This window comes from Camelus bactrianus, chromosome 3, assembly GCF_048773025.1.
Source record: "Camelus bactrianus isolate YW-2024 breed Bactrian camel chromosome 3, ASM4877302v1, whole genome shotgun sequence".
NCBI lineage: Eukaryota > Metazoa > Chordata > Mammalia > Artiodactyla > Camelidae > Camelus > Camelus bactrianus.
Genome location: NC_133541.1, coordinates 26001785 through 26025401, shown reverse-complemented (window position 1 = coordinate 26025401; position 23617 = coordinate 26001785). Strand labels below are relative to the sequence as shown.

At 41.8% G+C, this 23617-nt stretch overlaps 1 protein-coding gene across 4 annotated transcripts in view; it reads left to right on the top strand.

Annotated features, from left to right (window-relative positions):
- PRLR (prolactin receptor) overlaps nucleotides 1-23121 on the top strand; it is a 141299-nt gene extending 118178 nt beyond the window's left edge. For all 4 annotated transcript variants that reach the window (XM_074356964.1, XM_074356972.1, XM_010955538.3 and 1 more), the window contains 8 exons: nucleotides 1579-1691; nucleotides 4440-4572; nucleotides 5985-6154; nucleotides 9654-9823; nucleotides 11192-11333; nucleotides 12603-12702; nucleotides 13175-13244; nucleotides 15017-23121. In XM_074356964.1, the coding sequence (XP_074213065.1) occupies nucleotides 1622-1691; nucleotides 4440-4572; nucleotides 5985-6154; nucleotides 9654-9823; nucleotides 11192-11333; nucleotides 12603-12702; nucleotides 13175-13244; nucleotides 15017-16039 (1878 nt within the window). In that variant the 5' untranslated portion in view covers nucleotides 1579-1621 and the 3' untranslated portion in view covers nucleotides 16040-23121. The remainder of the gene's footprint in view (nucleotides 1-1578; nucleotides 1692-4439; nucleotides 4573-5984; nucleotides 6155-9653; nucleotides 9824-11191; nucleotides 11334-12602; nucleotides 12703-13174; nucleotides 13245-15016) is intronic.
- The last annotated feature ends 496 nt before the right edge of the window (nucleotides 23122-23617 follow it).

The following is a 23617-nucleotide window of genomic DNA, read 5'->3' as shown; positions in this document are numbered from 1 at the left end:
CTATACAGTAGAAACGTGTTACCTATTTTATACATCGCAGTTAGTATCTGCACATCTTCAGCTCCTAATTTATCCCTTAACCACCCACTAGGTGGTTAAGACACTCAGCACAGGGCCTGGCCTCTAGTAAGTGTTCCATACGTAGTAGGAGTGACTTGAAACCCAGTATGAGCCCTTAACCACTTGATTTAAGTTAGAATTACCCTGAGCTTAGTATGTGCCACCTGGGAGGGCCTATGGAAGGAATCCGGGAAAAGCAACTGTAAGGTTCCCAAAGGACAACATCCTGGCTGCCTCCCAGGAGCCCCAGTATAAGGGAGTAAGTAACTTGATGGTACCTTATACCCCAAATCTCTACTGCCACTAAGATTTTTATTTCCAAGAGGGAGTAGTAGCAGGTGGAGAAGCTTCAAGAAGTTCTCTGTTAGGTGGTGTCCGGCTGTCAGATGGAGACCTGCCCTCTGGCTGGTCTTTTCAGGGCTCATCAAACAACACTCAGTCATTTCAGAAGTCTCAAGATGGGCAGCCGTGCCACTGAGTGCCCTTCCCCTGATTTAAAAAAACCATAACATTTAGAGGGAAAATGTAAGCCATGTGTTTCCTAGAATTTATCACATCTTTTGTTTTCAGAGAGGTGTTTGGAGTCCAACTAGACTAATGAACCTTTTTCAAGCGTCTTGAGGGGGAAGGCATAGCTCAGTGGTACAGCGCATGCCTAGCATGCATGAGGTCCTGGGTTCAATTCCCAGTACCTCTACTAAATAAATAAACCCAATTACCTCCCTCCATTAAAAAAAAAAAAAAAAAAGGTGTCTTGAAAAATCCTTTTTTCTTAGAAAGACATTTAGAGGCTTTGAAAGTTGTTCCAAGGGTAAAAAATAATCATGTTAATAATAAATTGCTCAAAATGCTCAACCCCTGCAGGTTCAGAATTTGCTTAATACTCCAAACCCAAAGGACTTGAATTATTACCGGGATTTGTCATTTCTTGCTTATGGGGTTTTTCCAAAGAGGAGAAAAAAACTACATGGAGGTTCACTAGAGTTGACTGTGTGGTTCACGGCCATACCCATCGCCCAGAAGACTTCCAGCATCTTCTCAGCCTGAACCTTCAGGGGAAGCGCCCCTTTACTTGTGGCATCCGTGAGACCAGGCTGGAGTTAAACTGAACGCACTGACTTTTCAGCCTGGCTTATTTTTGGCTGGTGGATCATAGCTGCCCCAGAACAGTTCTCTTGTAGGGCGTACAATCTGCGTCACATAAAACGGGTGATATATTGTTAGGTGACTGAGATGTAGAGAGAGCAATTTTCCCTTGGGATGTGTGCAAAGAAGCCAGCTGCGGCCAGCTGCCCTTGAACGTTGTCATCTGGTGACCTCTAGTGGTGGAATTTTTCCTAGCATGTGTGCAGCTATGCTTCTGAGCCAAGCCATCCTTGTTACATTTTCCTGCATTCCTTTCCTCCTGTTTTGTTATTCACGTTCAGCAAGGAGCAAGAATCAGTTGCAAACACCCAGAATAAAGGGGTGCATGTGCCTAATCAGACTTTCATTTCAAAAACGTGCCTTCTCTTTCAGTGAATCTCTGATACGTTTCCTGTGGAAAGAGAAGGGCGCCAACATGAAGGAAAATGTGGCATCCACCCTGGTTTTCATTTTGCTACTTTTTCTCAACACCAACCTTCTGAATGGTAAGTACCAGACTGTCCTGCTCTCTTTCATTACCTTAGGTGTTTGTTGAGAGGAGGGGAGAATCCATCACAGTCCTCTTGCAATGCAGTTATGACAAAGGAAAATGCCTGTGTCATTTGCTGCTATTAAATTAGTGACAATATTTTGGCATTAAAATTAATGCAAAAATTAATGTAAGTTAATGAATGCAATTAATGCAGAATCCTGTCACTATCCTCTGACTTCCATCCTCATTCTGGGAGTGCAAGGAAACAGCTCTATCAATGACAGACCAGAGTTTCAGTCCAGGTTCCTTCCCTTACTAGTTGTGCAATCTTCAGCCAATTACCTAACCTCTCTGGGTTTCCACATTTTCAAAGTGAAGATAGTGATGTTTCCTCCACCTTCAATGAAAATCTTTGACAAATCTATAGAGACAGTGGATTGCAGTTACCTGGTGGGAAACAGGTCCAGCCAACTCTGTTATCTGTGCTAATGAAGGAAATGAAATTCACAGCTGAACTGCAGTGTGTGAGCCTGTATGTGTATGTTTCTGTGTATCTATCCTACGTATTTCTGGGTGTGTGTACTTGTGTGTTTTAACTTTCTTATGTACGTGCCTGATTGCAGATGCTTCTCTGTGTGTACCTATGTGCATATACGTTTGTGTGTGTGTGTTTCTGTGTGTATACCTGTGTGGGGACCAGTGTCGACTTCTATAAGTATGCACCTGTCTATATGATTCCTCTGTGGTGTGTAGGTGTGTTTCTGATATAGCTATACTTGAGCATATGTGTGTGTGTATGTGTGTGTGTGTACCTGTGTGTGTAGTACCTATGTGTTCCTCTCTGTTTGTGTGTATTTTACAGAGATAAAGACACAGTTCATTAATTGTAACTGTCTAAAGTGGGTGAAGGGAACGTTCTACTAATTATAATTTCACAACTTTACCCTCCTCTCTTGAGTGTCCAAGAGATACTATTAATAACCAGCGATATGTGAAAAAGATAAGCTTTCAGGGAGAGAAGAGGGAAAGCAGACATCAGTCTAATCCACAGGGAACCTTTACTCAAATAATCAACTTGCCTTAATTAGCATTTGAATATGTTCATTATTGAGCGATAAGGTTTTTTGCTTTTTTTTTTTTAAATGAACTTTTCTTTCAACTTCACACACTCCTCCCCAGCCACAACAAAAAGTAAACATACAAACAAACAAAAATAACTTCACTCTGTGCAATTATCCTGAAGAAATGTTCCCTAGAGGATGAGCAATGGTACAAATATTGGCAGAGCTGGCCCCAGGCTGGCTGGCGTGGACGGTTTTCGGGGGCCGGGAGCTGGCATGGCTCCAGCTGACACTCAGCCTGCACACTGCATCATGCTGTCATGCTGTTCCAGTACATTCTTCTTTCTGGCCAGTTTCGCCCAAGGCCCCCTCCTGCCATCTGTGTTCTCCTCCAAACTTGCTCTTTCTGATCTGTAGTTCAAGCCAGGAGCCAGCATGAGGGATGAAGGACAGTGTGGGAGAAAACAGAGAAGCCCCTGAGGTTTCGAGCCTGCCTCCTGGAAGCTCTCCTCTCTGCTCCCGACTTTCTGAACTAAATGTTGGGTGTCCAGCTCAGCCAGCAGGAGCATCACCTGGGGTTACAGGGCTGGGCATGGTTGGGCAACCCCCCGTCCCCTCCCCCTCCCCCACCCAGCAGCATCAGGGCAAACTCAGGACCACTCTTTCCCTCCTTGGACCTAACAGATAAGGAACAAAAGGGAGGGCCAGTTCACTAAGAGTTCTGGGGATTAGGCAACTCAAAACTCCATCCACTCGACATTGGATTTTCCTTGCAGCCCTTCTAGCTTCCAGCTGCAACTGGATACAGCTCGCAGATAACGATGGTAGCTCGTAACCAGAGAGCAGCTACCGACTTCCCCACCTCTAGGCGCTCCCATGCCTCCTACCCCAAAAAGAGCCAAGAATTACAAGGGGGCCTTTGCCTCTTCACCACATAAAGACCCAAAGTGACAGGGGTTGGAAATATAAGAGAAAGTGGACTAAAAACCAAGATTCAGAAATGGAGGCAGGAAAGATGGGGAGACATTGTGAGACTGAATCGTAGGCCAAAGCTGAATGGAATCAAGGAAGAGTGAAGAGAAGAGGGAAGGGGTGGGGAAGATGGGGGAGGCAGCAGCTGAAGTAGGAGCATCAGTGATACAGTGAGAGAACAAAAGAGCAGAGATTGGGTTCACAGTGTGGGGAAGGCAGAACGATGGTGATTAGAGAGCAGAGTAGAGTGGTCCAGAGAGCACTGTATCAACAAATGCCCACCAGGTGCTTGGGAAAAATTCTTTTTAGGGTCACTCTGATACTGTGGGGGGCAGGGGTATCAACTCTACAGACTCTGTAGGATTACGGAAGGGCCACGCCCTCTTTAGTCCATATGTATCCTTCATTTTAATGCTCACCGTTGTTAGAATTTTACATCTAGTCACTGATCCTAGGTGGCTGGTATCTCTGTCTTAAGGTCCACACTCACACACACACGCCCCACTGCAAAGCTCTCTCTAAATCCTGCCAACCTCAAGGCAGCCTACAGAGGAGAGTGGCTGGATGCTGACACCTTGACACTTCTGAGTCCCCCCAACCCCTAGGCTTACTCACCCCAAGACCTCATCACTGGGCTGGTCCCATCAATCTGCTTCTGTCACCAGCAGAATGGTTGAGTGTATGAATGAACCTTAACATTGATTCCAGTGGCTTCTGGCTTTTTCTAGGACAGTCACCTCCAGAAAAACCCGAGATCTTTAAATGTCGTTCTCCTGAAAAGGAAACATTCACCTGCTGGTGGAAGCCCGGGGCAGATGGAGGACTTCCTACCAATTACACACTGACTTACCACAAGGAAGGGTAAATGTTCTCTTCTCTCCTATCAAACCCTACGTGAGTGTTCTCACTCTCCGGACCAAAGGAACACTGATTCTGGGTTAGAGTTGCCACACTTTCCTGGATTGACACTGATAAGGCTCGTATTTTGGGAGAGAGGAGTCAAACATCCACGTCCATGTCTTCCTGTTAGTGTCCCTGCCACATTTTCAATGAACAGAAGCTTGGCCACCACCATGGCCACACAATATAGTCACGTTCCCATTGCCTGTCGTAAGCTTAGGTTGTAGCCCAAGATCATGTATAAGTGTTTCCTAAGTGCCTGTTAATTCTAGGTGCTTAGCTATCCACCTTGTGCCATTTATCATTTTTCCATAATCATTACTTTTGCAACATAAGAGGATTATCTTGTAATCCTTGACCACCATGGTATCCTAGCTTCTCGAACTTGTTTCATGTGCAAGAAAATAAAGAGCCCTACAAGGAAGAGAAGGTGAGGACCTTTGCATTAGGAAATTGCTGACCCAGGACCCACGATTCCCAGAAAGTGTATGTGGAGGTAAATTGTAGTACAGACTAAAGAGGGTCATCTCTGGGCAAGGATTTTGTCACAGTTACAGTGCGACCCTCCTGGAAGTCCAGGGAGGGCTGTCTCCTGCCCCAGGGAAGAAAGCTTGTAGTGAGAGGAACAGCTGGCCCACATCCCAGGGACTGCTCTCTGTTGTACACAAAGCTGTCATCCCTTCTGGGACCCAAAGGGGTGTCAAGCAGACAGATTGCAGGAACTCAAACTGGCAACCGAAGTGGAAAAAGCCTCCACACCTGTGTGGTGAATCTTGCCCTGGGGCCCCTGAGTCTCAAAATGAGCAGCCTAATGAGCGCCTTGGGCCTGAAATAGCCCCCTTCACCGCCGCTTTACTCTGTGGCTAGCTTAGTGCGATCGAAAATATATTGACATCAGTTTTTATTCTCTTTAATCTTTTTTAATGACATGCAATTCAGCACATTTGTGCAATGAATGCTGCACTGTGTATGGCCCCTCCCAGGTGTGTATGTATAGAGGAAAGTCCCAGTGACCTGAGATGACCCAGTGGTGGTTCCCTGGGCATGGCCGATGCCTGGGCCATGGAAAACTCAAGTGTTTATTGATGGGGGTACATATCCCCAAGTTCACAACAGCATGTAGAAAGGACAGGTTGATGTGTTACAGTCACTGAGGCTATGAAGTGACCCACCCCCTTCTCCAACACTCTCCTCCCTGGGTCACTCCCAGCTGACGTGCGCAGAGTGTAGGAGCTTGGGGAGCCCATCTTCAGCTCTGGGTTTTGCATTTGGAATGCCTGTTTCCCCAAATCCAGTGGTATTGATCTGTTAAGAGAAAACCAGACCCTTTTTTATCATTTTCTTACTCACTCCTAATATGTTACTCACTGCAGAGAGACAGTCACCCACGAATGTCCAGACTACAGAACTGGTGGCCCCAACTCCTGCTACTTTAACAAGAAGCACACCTCCATATGGACAATATACATCATCACAGTAAACGCCACCAACCAGATGGGAAGCAGTTCCTCGGAGCCACGCTACGTGGACGTGACTTACATAGGTAAGGGGAAGAGTGATGGGTGAGGAATTTGTTACTCCATTATGAATCTGCCAATAGTCAAACTCAGTTTGACTCTTCTTGGCTTATGGATGAATCTCCAAAAAGAAAGATGAGAAAATTCACAATATCCTTGTCAACTGGATATTTTAAACCAATTTTTATTCATGACAGTAAGACAGTGAGATCCCTGTGCTCTTGTGCCTTCCTTTGACTCTTCTTCCCAATGTCTTGCACCCAGCAGGAACGTACTATTTATGTTTCCCTTATCAACCGTCCCTCCAGCCCTCCTCCTGCAATCAGTGTTGCCTTCTCCGTGGGCAAGCTGGAATTTCTTCTCTGAGATTTCTCTCCTTGGAAGACAGAGCTGCTTCACGGAGCAGCAACTCTTAAAGAAGCTTATCTGCTTCTTCTATACCTACAGGAATTGCTCCAACTGCTTTGCTGCAGATTCAGTTCTCAATATACAGATGTTTCTTAGCAACTGGAGCTATTCTTTTAGAATTAAAGGATTAGGGGAGTAAATATTGCTACTTGAACAGAAGGCTGAAGGCCAAGGTCACAACCACAGTGTTTGGAGAAGTCATTAGCAAAGTGAAACCAATCAACCTGAGAGCTGCTTCTTGCTTTGCATGGTCAACATTGACCTGCAGGGCAATGAGCCGTAAGTGCAGTGGCCTGGATGGTTTAGCAGAGCAGAGATGGGAAAGGGCATCGTGGGACAAAAGATGGCTTGGCCAGGACGGGGTTCAGTCTTCCTATTGGGTAGTAACCGAAGGAGAAACTAATTCGGTTCAAGGTCAGCCACGTCTTTCTGGTTCACCTAACACAAACGAACAAAGAAAAGCAGGCTAAGACTCAGAAGTATTCACTTGTCCTTCATCCCATTGGCACGTTATAGGTGATTGATCCTTAAAAACTAGAAAAGCTTCCAACATCAACTGGTACACATTTGAATATTTTCTCCCCCCAGCAAATCATTGTGGTGAGCATGGGAGTGGAAACAGAATGTGATCTTAGTTTAGGAAAATCAGAAAGGTAACCCCACTGACAAGTAGGCATAAGATAAATTTCCAGTCATATAAATTTACTTAAGATATGTAGTCTTTCAATGCTAAATGCCAAATAATTCTGTTTTCATGGGCTCTTTCTTAGATTGCCTTGCCTTCAAATGATCTGCCCTCAAATGTTAAAATATTTAATACTTAAGGTGAAGACAGTGAAAGAAAGAGAATTTAAAAATGTGCAACTACTATAATGAAGGGTATCTGCCAAAAAAGAAAAAAATAGGATCGGTAAAGAAAAGTGGTATGTTTAAAAAGTGAAATCAGTGAGGGTATCAAATTCATATTGACTCTGGTGAAAATAAATTCTCTGGTGAACGAATGTGTTGGACCAGACTTTTAAAAATAATAAAAGAAAGGTTCATAGAATTTTCATATGACCCTGCAGCATATGGTGTTGGTGACAAGCCACAGAAGTTCATTCAAAACTCAGTTTTAACCACAGCAAGGTCTACCAGCTTGACTCGCATCCAGTAATAACCTGCAGTGCAGAGTCTTGGCAGATAACCTCCCAGAAATCCTTAGATTTCATTGTTGTTGCTGTCCCTGACAAATATTTCACTATGTTAAACACACTTGAAAGTGGTGATTCTCATCTGGGTGCTCTTTTGCCTCCCGCAGGATATTTGGCAATGGCAGGGAATATTTTTGATGGTTGCAATTCAGGGAGGGAGGGAATCTAATGGGTAGAGGCCGGAGATGCTGCTAAAAAACATCCTACAAGGCCCAGCATGGCTCCCGCAACAAAGAATTATCTGGTCCAAAATACACATAAGGCTGAGGTTGAGAAACATTGCTTTCAAGGATTCATCTTGAACATTTTAGTTGCACTTTTGTACAAAGATTTCTTGATCAGAGGCATTTCTCGGTCTTCTGTTTAACTTGAAACTTTGCAGATACTAACTACAGTATGTAAAACAGATATACAACAAGTTCCTTCTGAATAGCACAGAGAACTATATTGAAATCTTGTAGTAACCTATAATGAAAAAGAATGTGAAAATGAATATATGTATGTTCATGTATGACTGAATCACCATGCTGTACACCAGAAATTGACACAACATGGTAAACTGACTGTACTTAAATTTTTTTAAACTTGCATTAAATAACTGATGTTTATTTAGTAAGTTCATAGAAAATAATCTTTCTTAGTTATTTACTTACTAACGTAGAAGCTTTAGGATTAGTGGCAAATTTTCTGAAGTTTGCTTTTTAGACAGCTGTAGGTTATAATGCCAAGTACACATAGTTAACACACACTCTCCTCTTACCTGGAATGGACACTGACATGAGGAGGTAAGGAATGAACAGAGAAAGTGTTACTGGCCAGCAAGACTGAGACCAGAGTCAGGCAAGCCAGCGCCCTAGGCATCTCCCTTTTAAGGAGATGCTCACAGACCTGTACTTGAAGGAACCTGAGAGTAAGTGCCTCTTCTGTTTGTTTGTGTGTGGTAAAACACATATAACAAAAAATTTACTATTTTAACTATCTTAAAGCACGCAGTTCAGTGGTCTGAGTTCATTCACAACATTATGCAACCATCACCATTTGTCTAGTTCCAGAACATCTTCATCGCTCATTCCCGTTCATACCCATTCAGCAGCTTCTCTGGATTCTGCCCATTACCCCAGCCCCAGAGCAACCCTCATCTGCTTTCTGTCTCTACAGATTTGCCTGTTCTGGATATTTCATATACATGGAATCATATAGTATGTGGCCTTTTGTGTCTGGCTTCTCTCACTTAGCATAATGTTCTCAAGATTCGTCCACGTTGGAGCATGTAGCAGTACTTTCTTCTTTTTATGGCTGAATAATGTTCCATTATGTGTATATTGTGTATCCATTCAGCAGTTGATGGGCATTTGGCTTGTTTTCACCCGTTGGCAATTGTGCTGCTATGAACATTCTTATATGAGTTTTTGTTTGAACACCTGGTCCCAGTTCTTTTGGGTGTATACCTAGGAGTGAAATTGATGGGTGACATCATAATTTTAACTTTCACTTTTTGAGCAACTGCTAGACTTTTCCCCACCGTGCCTGCACCATTTTACATTCCCACCAGCAATATATGAGGGTTCCAATTTCTCCAACATCCTTGCCAAAACTTGTTATTTTTTCATTTTTTGAATTCTAGCCATCTTAGTGGGTGTGAAGTGGTACCTCCTTGTGGTTTTGATTTGTGTTTCCCGAATGGCTGATGACACTGAGCATCTTTCATGTACTTTCTGGACATTTGTGCCCCTTAAATTTTGCAACCTAGGTGTCTCATTTGCTTTGACCTAATTCTAATTCTGCTGACCAGCATCTGACATCAAATGCCAAGTGTCTCATAACCACAGTAGAGTGAAAAGGTAGAGATACGTGCCTTCAAGTCATATAGTTCTGGGTTCAGATACCACTTTGACTAAATATATAGTTTCTTTCATATCTACAGTTGAACCAGACCCACCTGTGAACCTGACTTTGGAATTAAAACAGCCAGAAGACAGAAAATCATATCTGTGGATGAAATGGTTTCCACCCACCCTGGTTGACGTCAGATCTGGTTGGCTCACACTCCAGTATGAAATTCGATTAAAACCTGAGAAAGTAGCTGAGTGGGAGGTGAGTCAACAGAAAGCTTTTGGAAGGAACCATGTCCTTCGGCAAAGATGAATCCCTATAACTGAGAACAGGCCATGCCTCCTAATTATGGGGCCACCATGTTGCTTCCCTGATGCTGATGTGACCCACCCACATGTGGAAGGGCCTTCTCCCCTCCACTGGGATGGATGGGGGCTCGTATTCACAACTGTCCCATGGCCAGCTCCCTGGCACTGAGCCGGCTTCCAACCCACCTCCCTCAGGAGATCTTAGATCTAAGTATCTATGAGAGTACATAAATGACACCAGTGGGAGGAAAAGATCTCAGTGTAGCCAGTCCCTGGCCAATGGCATTTTTATTTACTTTAAAATATTTCATTGTAAAGAAACAATACAGTAAATTATAGGCATCATGGTATTCTACTCTTAAATACTTTAGTATGTCTCTTTTAAACAGGGAATATTTCCAAACATAGCCAAAATAATAGGATCACATGTAGAAAATTAATAAAAAATTCCTTAATATCATTTTTTAGTTCCTTAATATTATTTAACAGCCAGTCCATATTTTACTTCCCCTAATTACTTTGAAAAATATCTTTAACAGCTAGTTAGTGCAATCCAGAATCCATTTCAGGATCGCATACTGTGGCTGGCTGAGCTATCCCCTTACTCTCAACATGTTTGGGAGACTGGGCCACTTGTCCCAGAGAAGGTCCCACCTTCTGCATTTGTCTGATTAGTTCTTTGTGTGATCATTTAGCTAATTTCTCTGTCCCCATATTTTTCTGTAACCAGATATTAGATCTAAAGACTTGCTTAGATTCAGGTTGAACAATTTGGGTTAAAAATACTTCAGAGGTGATATTATATGCTTCATATTGCATCATAGTAAATCTGGTTGATATTACCATTAAACAATCTGGTTGACCTACCATAAATGATACTAAAATTGACTCCTGGATAAGAGAGGTCCCAACCTGATCCCTTGGTTGTAAAGTCATGTTTAGTTTGTGCAGAGTTGCTTCAGTGTTCTGTGTCCTGTTCTCTTCCACCTAATGGCTTTACACCAATGAATAAGCCTTGAATCAATTCTTTTATTATAGTTTACAAAATAATATAGAATTTAGAAGGCAGAATGTAGGGAGCAGAATATTTGTCTTTCTGAAATAGAGTTCCAAATGCAGAGATAGGAAACCTGTTGTTTTTGTGTGAGCAATGTTTTAGAGGAGGAAGGGATGGGCTGAGAGGGTAGAATGGTGTGAACAGGGGTATTTACTAAGTGTGATCATCTGGTCTTACTCCTTCAATAGTTTATTATCTTAGGGAAGAGTCTCTTTCTTCTTAACACAAATCAAAGTGACTTCTGTTTCCCTTATTCCTCCTTAGACTCATTTCGCTGGGCAGCAGACTCAGTTTAAGATTCTCAGCTTATATCCAGGACAGAAATACCTTGTCCAGGTTCGCTGCAAGCCAGACCATGGATTCTGGAGTGAGTGGAGCCCAGAGAGCTCCATCCAGATACCTAATGGTGAGTATCTTGGCTACCTTTTGCTTATATTCCTAAATATTTTTCAAATGGAATGAGTTTAGTAAAATTGTATGTAGTAACTACTTAACGAGATACTATCTTGAGCCTTTGCCAGAAGAATGAGTAGAGGTGGGTTTATCAACTCTCCACTCAGCACAAAGACATTTGGAAGTGTCGCGTTGCTCCCTGGGTCACTGTCGGCGAGGACCAGTTTCTAGGATAAGTCTGCAGACATGGGCTTGGAGTGTCTCACAGGGCTAGATGCTTAATCATTCTGTGCCCCCCACCATCTGCCCCATCCCTTTCATTTAGTCAAGGCCATCATCTAGTTCTCCCAGAGTTTGTAAGGTTTTCTCTCATCTAAAAGGCGTGAACTGATTTTCAGTCCCTAATGTTAGTATATGTTGGGGTCTCTTAGTCGAGGCACAGAATGTAAAAGGCACTCAATTCTTTAAGTGCCGTTACACATGGTGGCTTGTGTTCTCTACAAGAGAATGATTCATCTCGCGTTTCTAAAGTACTTTACAAAGTCTTTACTTTGCTTGGTCCTCTTCACCATCTCAGCTCTTCAGAGAGAATAGAATGGCCATTAGGAATTGAAAGTGAGGAAACTAAAGCTCAGTGGAGTTAGAAGTCTTGCCCAGAACTACATGGTGAAGCCTAGCTCGTGTGAAAACTTTCTGGCCAAAGTGTCAGGACTTGCGTTGGCATACTGGAAAGAGCCCTGAACTACGGCTCATAAGACTGTGCGTCTAGTCCAGCCCCGGCTCTTACTGAATAAAAGTACAGGGTCTCGAGGCAGAAGGCCTGGGTTCAAATCCCAGACTGCTGTTGTATAGTGACATGCCCCTAGGTAAACCACTCTATGAGCCTCAGTTCCTCATCTTTACATATGGGCCATATCTGTAAAGAGCTTAACACCATATGGCTTTTACTAAAAACTTAATAAATATTAGATTTTTTAATATGGTTAATGCAACAACCATGTACCCTTGAATTTCCTCTATTAAGTATCAAATAAAATAATATTTAAAAGGATTCTGAAAATTTTAGAGTATCATAAAATATATGCCACATATTGAAATTTAATAATATTGGAAAAGAACTAAACTCCTCATTAAGGCTACTCTGTTTGGATTGCTGTTCAACTCAGAAGAGGTGTAGGGAGGGGGAGAAAAACTTACATTCAAAAGATTTGTTTGTTTGTTTGTTTGTTTGTTTTTAATGATGCTGTGTGTGATCAGAGCTTTCTGGCTGTTTGCTTTTTAGACTTCTCAACAAAAGATACAACCGTGTGGATCTTTGTGGCCGTTCTTTCTGCTGTCGTCTGTTTGATTATGGTCTGGGCAGTGGCTTTGAAGGGCTATAGGTACTTCACTGTCTATCAACTCTCCTCCCAATCATGGTTGTCAGGCATAATGGCCAAAAAACACAATACAAAAATGATGGAAACCTACAGATAATTCAGGCACCTCATTTTAACCATTAGTCATAGTGTGTTCCATGAAGAACCTTTTATCGGTGCTATTGAGAGTAGAATAGACTCATTTGAAACTGAAGCTCTTTCCATCCAGTGGAGGCTCACAATTGTGAAACAGTAAAACTCTGGCAAGAGCAGCAAATAATCCACTAGCAATTTCAGAATCAGCCTCCTCCATGAGCCAGAGTTATTTTGATGTCGGCCTCTGTAATTAATAATTGTCTCCACCACGGCTTGTTGGTTTCACGTAGCCTCGGAACTCTAACTCCGTGGGGCAGCTATTAGAAAATAATGCTGATCTTTCAAACATTACAAAGTGGGAACGTGTGACATTTGTCTTCTCTCTCAAATTATTTTGTAGCATGGTGACCTGCATCCTTCCACCGGTTCCTGGGCCAAAAATAAAAGGCTTTGATACCCATCTGCTGGAGGTAAGTGCCAGAGATAAAGGAGGTATTGTGATTCACTGGTCTGCAATCATTGTCCTTCCATGTGTACACACAGTCCCTGTAAGTTCAGCCTGGCCAGCTCGGCCATCCCTGACCAGTTTCTCTTCAGCATGTATGTTTACAGAAAGATGTGGGTGGCTCAGGGGTGCTTCCTACCAGATACCAGATACTAGTGTCAGATGGCAGTGAAAAAAGCCAAGAGGCCAGGAAAACACATGGTCTGTTCATAAGCACAGTCATAAATATTTTGTACAAATAATCAATTTAGAAAGAGGGTGAATATTTTGATTAATACAAAAAAGGGAGCTCCCACCAGCCCCTCTATCATACTTTGGTGTAAGCTCCCAATGGAATGTTCTTTACATAAGGCCATAGTAACCGAATATGCTGTTGTGATTTTTGGTCAGTTTGAATGCTCAGTTGAGACTAGATCAGTACAGGACCCACTTAGACAGATTCGAGTGGGAATTAAACTTAAGTGTTTTGAATGAAAAGAGAGGTTAGAACAGTTTAAATTTTTCTGCAGGTTGACATACAGAGTTTCAGTTTGACCTTCAGCTTAACACTGATGTGTATAAAAAGCAGTTACCTGCACGTGTTGTCACTTGGCCCAGCCACTAGGAGGCCAAAAGCATGAGAATGTGAAACAGGAGTCCCAGGGGATTTGGCTGGACTGCCTTCACCTTGATTGCAGATAGCAGAGCAAGAACTGGAGCCCCAGAATTTGAGTTCCTGCTCCAGTGCTCTTACCACCACTGTCCAGTCTCTCACGCTGACTTTTGTAGACTCAGCATGAACATCTCAACTGACAAAATTAATGATTGTCCAGCTGGCAGTTTGACCTTTTAGCCACAGAAACTTCATGAGAGAATAACTGCTTTTTGTGTTTAAAAAAAAAAAAGTTCTTGGATTTTTAATGACATTACCTCTGATCCACAAAAGAAATTTCCTAGATGGGGGCTAGTATTCCCATTTGACAAATGGAGACACTGAGGATCACAGAGCAGCTTGCCCAAAACCATAAACCCTTTAATAAGTGCTAGAGCCAAGATGTAGGCACCAGTCCCTGACCTAAGTCAGAGGATGGGATGAGGGAGAAGAGTTGAATGTAAGAAGAGGAGGCAGGAGAATGAGGGGGAAGGGGAGGGAAGGACAGAGAGGAGGAGGAGGAGGGAGAGGAACAGAAGGAGAGGGGAGAATCTGGGTTGGTGGGAAGGGAGGGAAGGGGAGGGGAAATGGAGTAGGAAGAGAGAACAAGCAGGCCAGGAGGAGCAGGGAGGATGGGGGCAGCCAGAAGAGGAGAAGGAAAAGTCCAGGATCAACAAACCATTGCCAGGCTTTGGGGTGGGGGGACAGGGTTAGGAGGCTAACAGCCAGACCTCAGAGCCAGTGAGTCCCAGAGTGCCCAGTGCACACATGAGCACAGCGGTTTTAGAAGCTTCCCAAGCTTTTCTATTTAATAGTTAGATTTTTATTACATGGGTATATACTACTGGCCCATTAAACTCATGATCATAACTGCTTAGAGAAAGACTAAGTTAAAATCATGAATTGACTTTAAAAAATTAGATGACTTGTCGTCCAGGAGGTGATTATAGATGGCCTGGGACACAAAGGTTTGGGAAATTCTGCTAGGCCGTGACCACATCCCACCTGCCCACAGTCACGAACACAGGCTTGGCTGTGATGTTGCTGCGGAGTCTTACAAAGCTAAGCTAACAGCCTTTTCTGTCCATGTGTCTGTGTTTTCATAGAAGGGCAAGTCCGAAGAGCTTCTGAGCGCCCTGGGATGCCAGGGTTTTCCTCCCACTTCGGACTGCGAGGACTTGCTGGTGGAGTTCCTGGAAGTGGATGACAGCGAGGACCAGCAGCTGATGCCAGCGCACTCAAAAGAACACCCAGGTCCAGGCACCAAGCCCACACACCTGGATCTGGACAGTGACTCGGGCCGGGGCAGCTGCGATAGCCCTTCCCTTTTGTCTGAAAAGTGTGATGAACCTCGAGCCCCTCCCTCCAAGTTCCACCCTCCTGAGGGCATGGAGAAGCCAGAGAATCCGGGAACGAACGTGACCCGCACCCGAGACCCTCAGAGCACAAGCGTGGAAGGCAAAATCCCCTACTTTCATGCCGACGGATCCAAATCTTCAACGTGGCCTTTCTCGCAGCCCCCTGGCATGCACAACCCCAGATCTTCTTACCACAACCTTGCTGATGTATGTAAGCTGGCCCTGGGCACGGCGGGTGCCTCAGCCACTTTGTTGGACAAAACAGACAAATATGCTTTAAAACCCTCGAAAACCACTGAGGCTGGTGGGGAGAGAAAGGCCGCCGAGCAGAGGGAGTTGGAAAGCTTCCATTCCAAGACTGACCAAGATACGGTGTGGCTGCTGCCCCAGGACAAAACCCCCTTTATCTCTGCCAAGCCCTTGGAGTACGTGGAGATCCACAAGATCAGCAAAGATGGAGCACTGTCCTTGCTCCCCAAACAGAACGAGAACAGCAACCAGGCGGACAAAGCTGGCGCTCCTGAAACCAGCAAGGAGTACTCGAAGGTGTCCCGGGTGATGGATGACAACATCCTGGTGTTAGTGCAGGATCCTCGAGCTCAAAACCTGGCTTTGTTTGAAGAGCCAGCCAAGGAGGTCCCGCACTCCCTGCCACAGAATGCAGCTGAGAAAGACCTGGTCCCCTTCCCCGCAGGGCCAAGCCACCGCAGACTCCAGCTGGGCGGCTTGGATTACCTGGATCCCGCGTGTTTTATGCACTCCTTTCAGTGATAGCTTGATTCACGAAAGGATGGGTTAGAATGTGATTTCTCTTCAGGTAACACTACAGAGTCCGTGAAATGCACTCTACCAGAGAATGCTCCAGCATGGGGTTAGAAGGACACTACCAAAACTCAGAATTCACTCCTTTTCACGCTCCATTTTCAACCGGTTGCCTTTCTCCAACAGCTGATTCCAGAACAAATCATTTTCGTTTCCTGTGATTTGTAGATTTACTTTTTGCTCTTAGTAACAAAATTATGTGTTCAATGAAACAAAAGCACATTGTCTAGTACTGTTTAGAGACAGTACCAATAGGTATAGCCTCTGAAAAAGGCTTTCATGGTTCAGTACGTTGCAGAAGGAAATGAAATCGTCAGAATTGTTTACCACAGGAAGATGGTAGATACAAGGAAAACGCCATGAAAACTGCTTTTGAAAACCAGTTGCTCAACCTTTGCACTCCTCCTTCATTTTATTACAGTTAACTAAATACGATCCATTTAAAGAAAGAGTGCATTCCAGAACACCTGACAAATTGTTTACATCAGTTCCTATTATCACGATGATGCATTGCCAATTTGTAAGTAAAAAGGATGCCTCCAATTTTTTCTTAAAATAGTTTGAATTTGTTGAGCATGGATTTTCCCCCTAAATTATATTCCATTCTAGAGCTTCTAGAGATTATAGTTTTAGAAAGTGAAATATTCTTACACAAGAGGCAAATGAGTTTCATGTGACAAATCTTTCTGAAATATTTTCTTGCTTCATTTTAGCATGATAATTTATTATACCCCCTAGTCTTCTGTTAGTAAAAAAAAAATCTCAAAAGACTAACCTTAATTTAAAGAATCACAACAGGATGCTGATGGAAGTACTGCCTTACTGTATATACAAACTGCGCTTTAACATAAACCCGTAAGTTTAACAGTGTATTTTTGAAGACTATTTTTCTATCACTTAGGTAAAATAAAAGACTATTTTCTATCTTCCCAGTACAGCTGTTTACGTTTTCAGTGGGGGCAGGATTTTCTGCTACAAGGTGATAATGAGTATTTCCAGGACACAGTAGTATATGCAGTCCCTGTTTGTGGAATAAGATGCCATATCAACCCAAAGGCCACTGAGGAATAGGAAGTGGGTGACAATATTCAATTTCCCACACAGTGCAGTTAGTTTATCTGAGTCTTACTCTTCAGGATACTTTAAGCAACAGTCACCGGCCCAGAGTTTCAGGGCTCTCCACAGACCACAAATTACTTCTCCTGTGATTTGGGGCTTCTTGGGGCTTCTGCTCTTCTCTAGGTAGATACACATAAAGCTCCCATGAAAAGGGGGAGTGGTGACATCTAACATACTGTTTTAGAGAGAGGGATTTTGTTTTGTTTTTCTGAGCAATCTGGAGCAACAAAGACATTTTAAGTAAAGCCAGGAGTTTGTATCTCTTGGGAGCAGATCCATTTGCAAAATTTTGGCAGAAGCAGAGACAGCACTCATGTCAGAAGTGTCCAAATCCAAGTTCCAAGAAACCAGGCATTTGTGGAACAGTGAGAACAGCTGCAAAGACCAGGGTCTGGTAGTTAGAATCTCCAAGTCAGTTCCAAGGGCAGGCTCTCCAAGAGCAATCAAAAGCCTGGATCTCCATTTTAAAGAGAACATCCATGACTCATCCAGCTGTCCGCCTCTGTCTTTCATTTCACCTGATGTCAAATCCATTTCGATGTCCACTCACTAGCTGGGACATAGAGAATTTGAACTCTCTCTGTGAGTTAAATATTCAGCCCCAATAAGTCCATGATGATACAAGCTGGACTCAGAGGTAGCCTGATGTTTGAAAGTGAACACATTGCCAGGGCTTCCAGAGTTGCAAAAGTAGTAACTCTGAGCTCTATTCTCCCAGTATACAAACAACATGTTAAGAGTGACAGGAATATTTGGCAAAGTTGTCCAAGTTTATTCAATCCCCAAGACCCTTGCTACTCAAAATACAGTCCAAGGGCCAGCTTTGTCACATCACCTGGATGCTGCTTGGAAATGCAGAATCTTGGTCCCGTTGCCCCAAACCTACAGAATCAGAATCAGAATTTTCCTAAGATCCCCAGATGAGTCATGTGCACAATGAAGTTTGAGAAGCATTGCCTAAATGATCAATTCCACTACAGGTTATTTTAGTGTGTGGAGTGATCCTCTCCCAGAAAGTACAGGTCGAGTCTACATGATTTGCATTAAACAATACTGTGTGTTAGGAGAAGGCATCATTTTTTAAAAAATCTATTGGTGGTTTAGGATTCACATAATAGTAGTGAATGATCCACAAAAGTACACACAACTTCTAAGAGGATCAGGAAATATATTCCGCCTTGAGAAGCATTGACCAAAGATTCTTCCCTTCAAAGCCAGGACAGCCTAAACCTTTCCCAGAATAGTCCAATCTCCTCCAAGATGTAAATCAATGACTCTGATAGTACAAACATTCAAAAATAATCTTCTCTTCACATATAATTTGGTATATATGGGGACAAAATGTTATGGCTAAAAATTCACCTTGAATTGAATCCTTAAAAAACGCCAATTAGCAAGTAAATTACTACCACTCATTCAGTAAAGCCAAGACCATAATTCTACGGTCAATTAGCACTCTTTATTAAATTATGATCTATTTTCAATTAAGGAGTCCTGTAGTCGGATGGAAGGATGCAGAGACCCAGGTTCTAGTCCTAACTGTGTTGCCTTAGAGCAACTCCTTTCTCTGAGCCTCAGTTTCCTCTGAAGGAAATGTTAGACCAAATAATCTCCAATGTCTTTTTAAACTCTGACTCTTTGATTCCACGACTCACTAAATAGTTTCCAACAGTGATTATTAACCGATGCTTTGTATCTTAATTCAGCTAACAAATTATCTCCCTTCATTAAAGAAATACAAGTCCTCCTCTTCAATGATGTGCTCATTTTATTTCACTTTTAAATCATCAGCTCCAATTGTTCCTAACATACTGCATATGCATTTGATCAATATTTTAGGTACAGACTCAAAGTCCGTTAGTAAATCCAGGCTATGTTGAAGACTTGGTTGTGGAGGTCTCAAGTAGAAACTTAGAAAGACAAAAAAGATTGCTTGTGAGCTTATGATCTAACCAGAAGTTCTGTGTATAATAATGGTCTGGACTTATGGTCAGCACATATATCATATGCAGATCAAATAGGAGTTGTCTCCCTAGCCTTGAGTCTTTCAGGAAGGTGAATTTTGGTCTGAGACCATTATGGCATCTATTTCAATGAAAGGAAAAGACAGAACGATAGAAAATAAGATGTTTGCAGAGGTTTGAGCATCTCAAGAGTCCACAAAAGGCTGAGCGTAGCCTGTTAACCCCAAATCTGATTGGAAGTAGTGACTCTAATCTGCTCGGTGTTCTGAGTTTATGGCTAAGAGATGTCCATAACTCACAGTGCCGTGTGCCCACCACCATTTGTCCACATCGATTCCTTTGATATATGCTCTGATCTCATGTCAGGAAGCACTTTGATGTGTAAAGTGGAAGAGCATACACTGTTCATGTGGTTGTGGTCAGTGAAGAGAAAGACCTCTAGATAAGCAGAGTCTGTTAGTTAACTTTTTACCTGCTGCTGATTAAAAAGAAAAAATGACTCTATACACTTCAGTTACTGAAGTAGTACTATGAAAAATAACCTTTAATAGTGATGGTCAAATTATACTTCACTTCCAAATACAGTCTTGAGTTTTTCCACACAAATTTCACAAATCTTGAGTGGGGAAAATCTTGCCGTTAGGTTATTTGAAATTGAAAAACTTAGGGCCAGGATGCTCCTGAAGAAGAATTTGTTTTATAAAAATTCCTGATAAAATGATTTTGAAGTTTGAAAAGTAACTACCTCCCCATCTCATCTTAATGTCCTTCCTTCAAAGCTGCTTACCGTTTAGAAATGAAAGACATCGCGTCTCACACTTTGACTATTTTCTGTGACAGAGTTTTGGTGTATTTGCCATGTAACGTTCCTGATTTTAAAGTAACTGCTCTGGAATTTTACATTGTCTTGCTTTCTGTGGTTCAAAAACTATATGACACATTGAAATACCTAATCCTCGTGTTGTGTAACTCACCAAGTAATACAAAGGAAAATAATTGTTTAATGACTTAGAATCTATCCATACATATTTCATTGTGTCTGTGTCTGGAAAACAAAACTGACAAAAATATGTAATCATATATTTCTATTGAAATCGTGAATGTACTCATTTTTTTCACAATCTCTGTCTAGAGGTCAGTGTAATTTACCATCGCACAGCTGATCTGGGGTAAATGTTTTAAGTACAATCCAACAATTGTTTATATCCAGCAACCCCTCAGCTTTGCTTCATGTGACCTGTGATACTTCTTGGGTATTATTTGCACCATGAGGCTCGTTTAGGGGCTTCATCAGTCATTTCAGATAACTTCAGAATCTCACATGGAAACCAAAGCAGTCTAGAACCAACCTGTTAGGAGAGCTGTGTCTTCTGTAAAGCCATATGGAAGTGAAGGCCATGGAATAGCAAGTTTCCATATTTTCAAAGCTATCACTACCTCTGCTTTTTTTCTCTCCCTAGAAAATGCCAAGCAAAATTCTTTAACATTATATGAGAAATTAGAAGTGAGTGTTACAGTAATTTGCAGGGGTTTGGTTTGGTTTTGTATTTACATGAGAAGACATCTTCTAATTCACCAGTTTGTAAGTTTACACTAGATTTTCTCAGTAACCATTTTTACATTTTCTAAAAACTGGCTGACAAATAAGGGTCAGAAAATACATAGGAAGTCACCAGATGAAAAACCAGTAAAACCATAGATGCAGATTTTTTCCTAACAGTGAGTCACCGCAAGGTGGTCATCCAAAGCCATGAAAATGGTATTTCTCACAATTTGATTTCCCTAAAGGCCCTAGAAATCAATCTTTTCCTCATTTGATTTTAATCATCAAATATATTATGAGGTGGGAAAAGTCAGCCCTACATGAGAAATAACCTTGTTTTGATTTTAAAAACTCATTTCTACATGAACTTACTGTATTTTTTTTTTAGCCTTAAATAATCATAGACGACAGTGGTCATCTGATTTATCTTGCATCTTTAATTCTGTAAATCTTTGGTTATTGCACATTATGCTTTCTGGTTTTCATGGATTTATTCATTTGTCTCCTCCCATTTTGATGGGACAACGTGGACACTTAAATCCTTATCAACAGTATGGGAAATAATGCTAATTGCTATTACCACACATCTTCATTTTTACTGCATGCCAAAAACAATGCTTGCCAAACAAAATCATCCCAATATAATATGACCATTATATTTCTCTTCATGTTATTGAAAATAACCAAGCTCAGTGCCTGGCTCAATAAACATTTATTCCCCTCGCCTTCCCTTCCTCCATTTATTTTTATTTGATATGTAAATAAGCAGAATAACACGTATGTGTGGCCAGAAACAATTTTCTTGATGGCTTTTTGCTGCTAAAGGATCTATAAATCTAGAAATTGTTTGTATAAATTGGACCAAAACAGTTTTCCTCCTTTATCTTCACCCCTCCATATGATTGCAAAACAGAATTTCCCTCCTTCATCCCACCCCTCACACAAGAAGCTGCTAAAAATTAAGTGAGAGGGAACCAGGAACACAGGGATCAGATCAGAGAAGCTTATTTAAATATTGTGAAATAAAGGAAAAGCCAAGCCATTAAAAACACGGAATGCTTTTGAACAGTATGATTCATCCATATGACTAACAGCATTTTTTCAGACAAAATTCATCGGATTAAATGTAAAAGGATAACCCTTTACTTTTAATGGCTCTAGATCTAGAAATCTTTACCTACTGTTGATGCTTGTGTGACAGAATTATGAGGTGGTGTGGGGTTGGCTTTACAAATTCTTCTCTGCCTCCTAAATTCTCTACATGCCATGTCTTACAGGGGAATGAGAAATGTCTTATGTGAGCATAACGCCCTAAAACTTGGCTTCTGTCAAAGAAGCAGTAACTCCTCCATGATTATGTTGGTGCCATCTGCCTTTAATTATTGGACACACTCTTTTGCTTTTAAACTGGAAAAATTGGACTGTCATTCACCAGACACAGCATTCATGTAATTCATGATGAGCTGGAAAAGTCAGATGTAGCTAATTTTCCAAATGGCTGCATGTACTTTCCTAAAAGAAAACAGAAATTTTACATTGCCATATCTTGCCAGAACTGTATCTGAAAACTTCAGCCCACCCAACTTTCTACAACTTACTAACCAAGTTTTACACATTCTGAACTCCCCGATTTTAAGGGACTGGGAAATATAATATCCATTTAGTAGAAATCTTAAAACCTTGGGGATGGGGGTAGGGTGGGACTATAGGAAATGGGGTTATTGCGAAGCACCTAATAGGACCTTACCAGCCAGGGAAGCAGATTCTTGCCAGATTTTCCTGTGAAAATCCTTCCAAATGACGCAGGTGAGACTATATCCATTCTTAATATTGTGAAGCATATTCTGCTTTGGAGGTCTTGACACCTAGATTGGAATTCTTTTGTCTACAACCTCGCCTACTCACCCCACCCTGCAGCTTCTGCTGCCCATACAAGTGTTAAGTATTTTTCTCTTATTACGATCAGGTTCACAGTAAAACATATGCTTACAAATGAACTTGAAGCACAGATATTTTTATGAATGTGATAAAATATTTTTTTTAAGTAAAGACTAGAGGATGTCGGTCAAATAAAACACCTGGATGTCAGTTGGGGAACACTGGTATAAGAAAAAGGAGCTCAGGAATTTTTATTACTGTATTTATAAATGTGTTTGAAAGAATTTGTAAATGTCACAGGCACATTTTTAAGGTGACACACATTCGCTCCATAAATTATTAAAAATTACAAGATGAGCTTAAATGACATTTGCCAGTCGTTTTACTTCACATAATCAATATTGATATTGTTACTGAACTGTGTAAATTCATGATGTATTTTTCAATCCTTTTTCAGACCAACTGCTTTTGCAATGGTAGCAATGCTTAATTTAATTTGAATCAATAAATTACTTCCTAAGCAATGATTTTTGGAGGGTCTTTTTATATATATATACATGAAACACATATTTCACGAATAATGTAAGTTTGGGAAGTTTTTATTTGTTTCAGTGAAATTTATTAGGACATATTTTTTGAAAGAAGGGAAAAAACGGCATTCTAAGTTTCTCTGGAAATACAACACGCAGACACATGCTAAAATATTTGGCTTAGAACGCTCATCCCAGGCATTTTTTTTTTCCAGGAACCCATTTTTATGCTCCCCTTTCAATGTATTCTCTGATTTTATTTTCCTACTAATTCTAAATCAAAACTGACATCTTGCTTCCAACCCAGCTAAACTCTACATCTTCTCTTTCCACTGCCCTCAAGTTCCCCCAGGTTTTAGCCATTTACCAGATCCAAGCCTTAAAAATGCTAACGTGCTTGGAAGGCACACAGATGTTCCCTGAGCCTTCTGGGAATAACCAAGATCAATCACAATGAGAGTTTCCAAATCTGATACACAACCAGCTTTCCCAG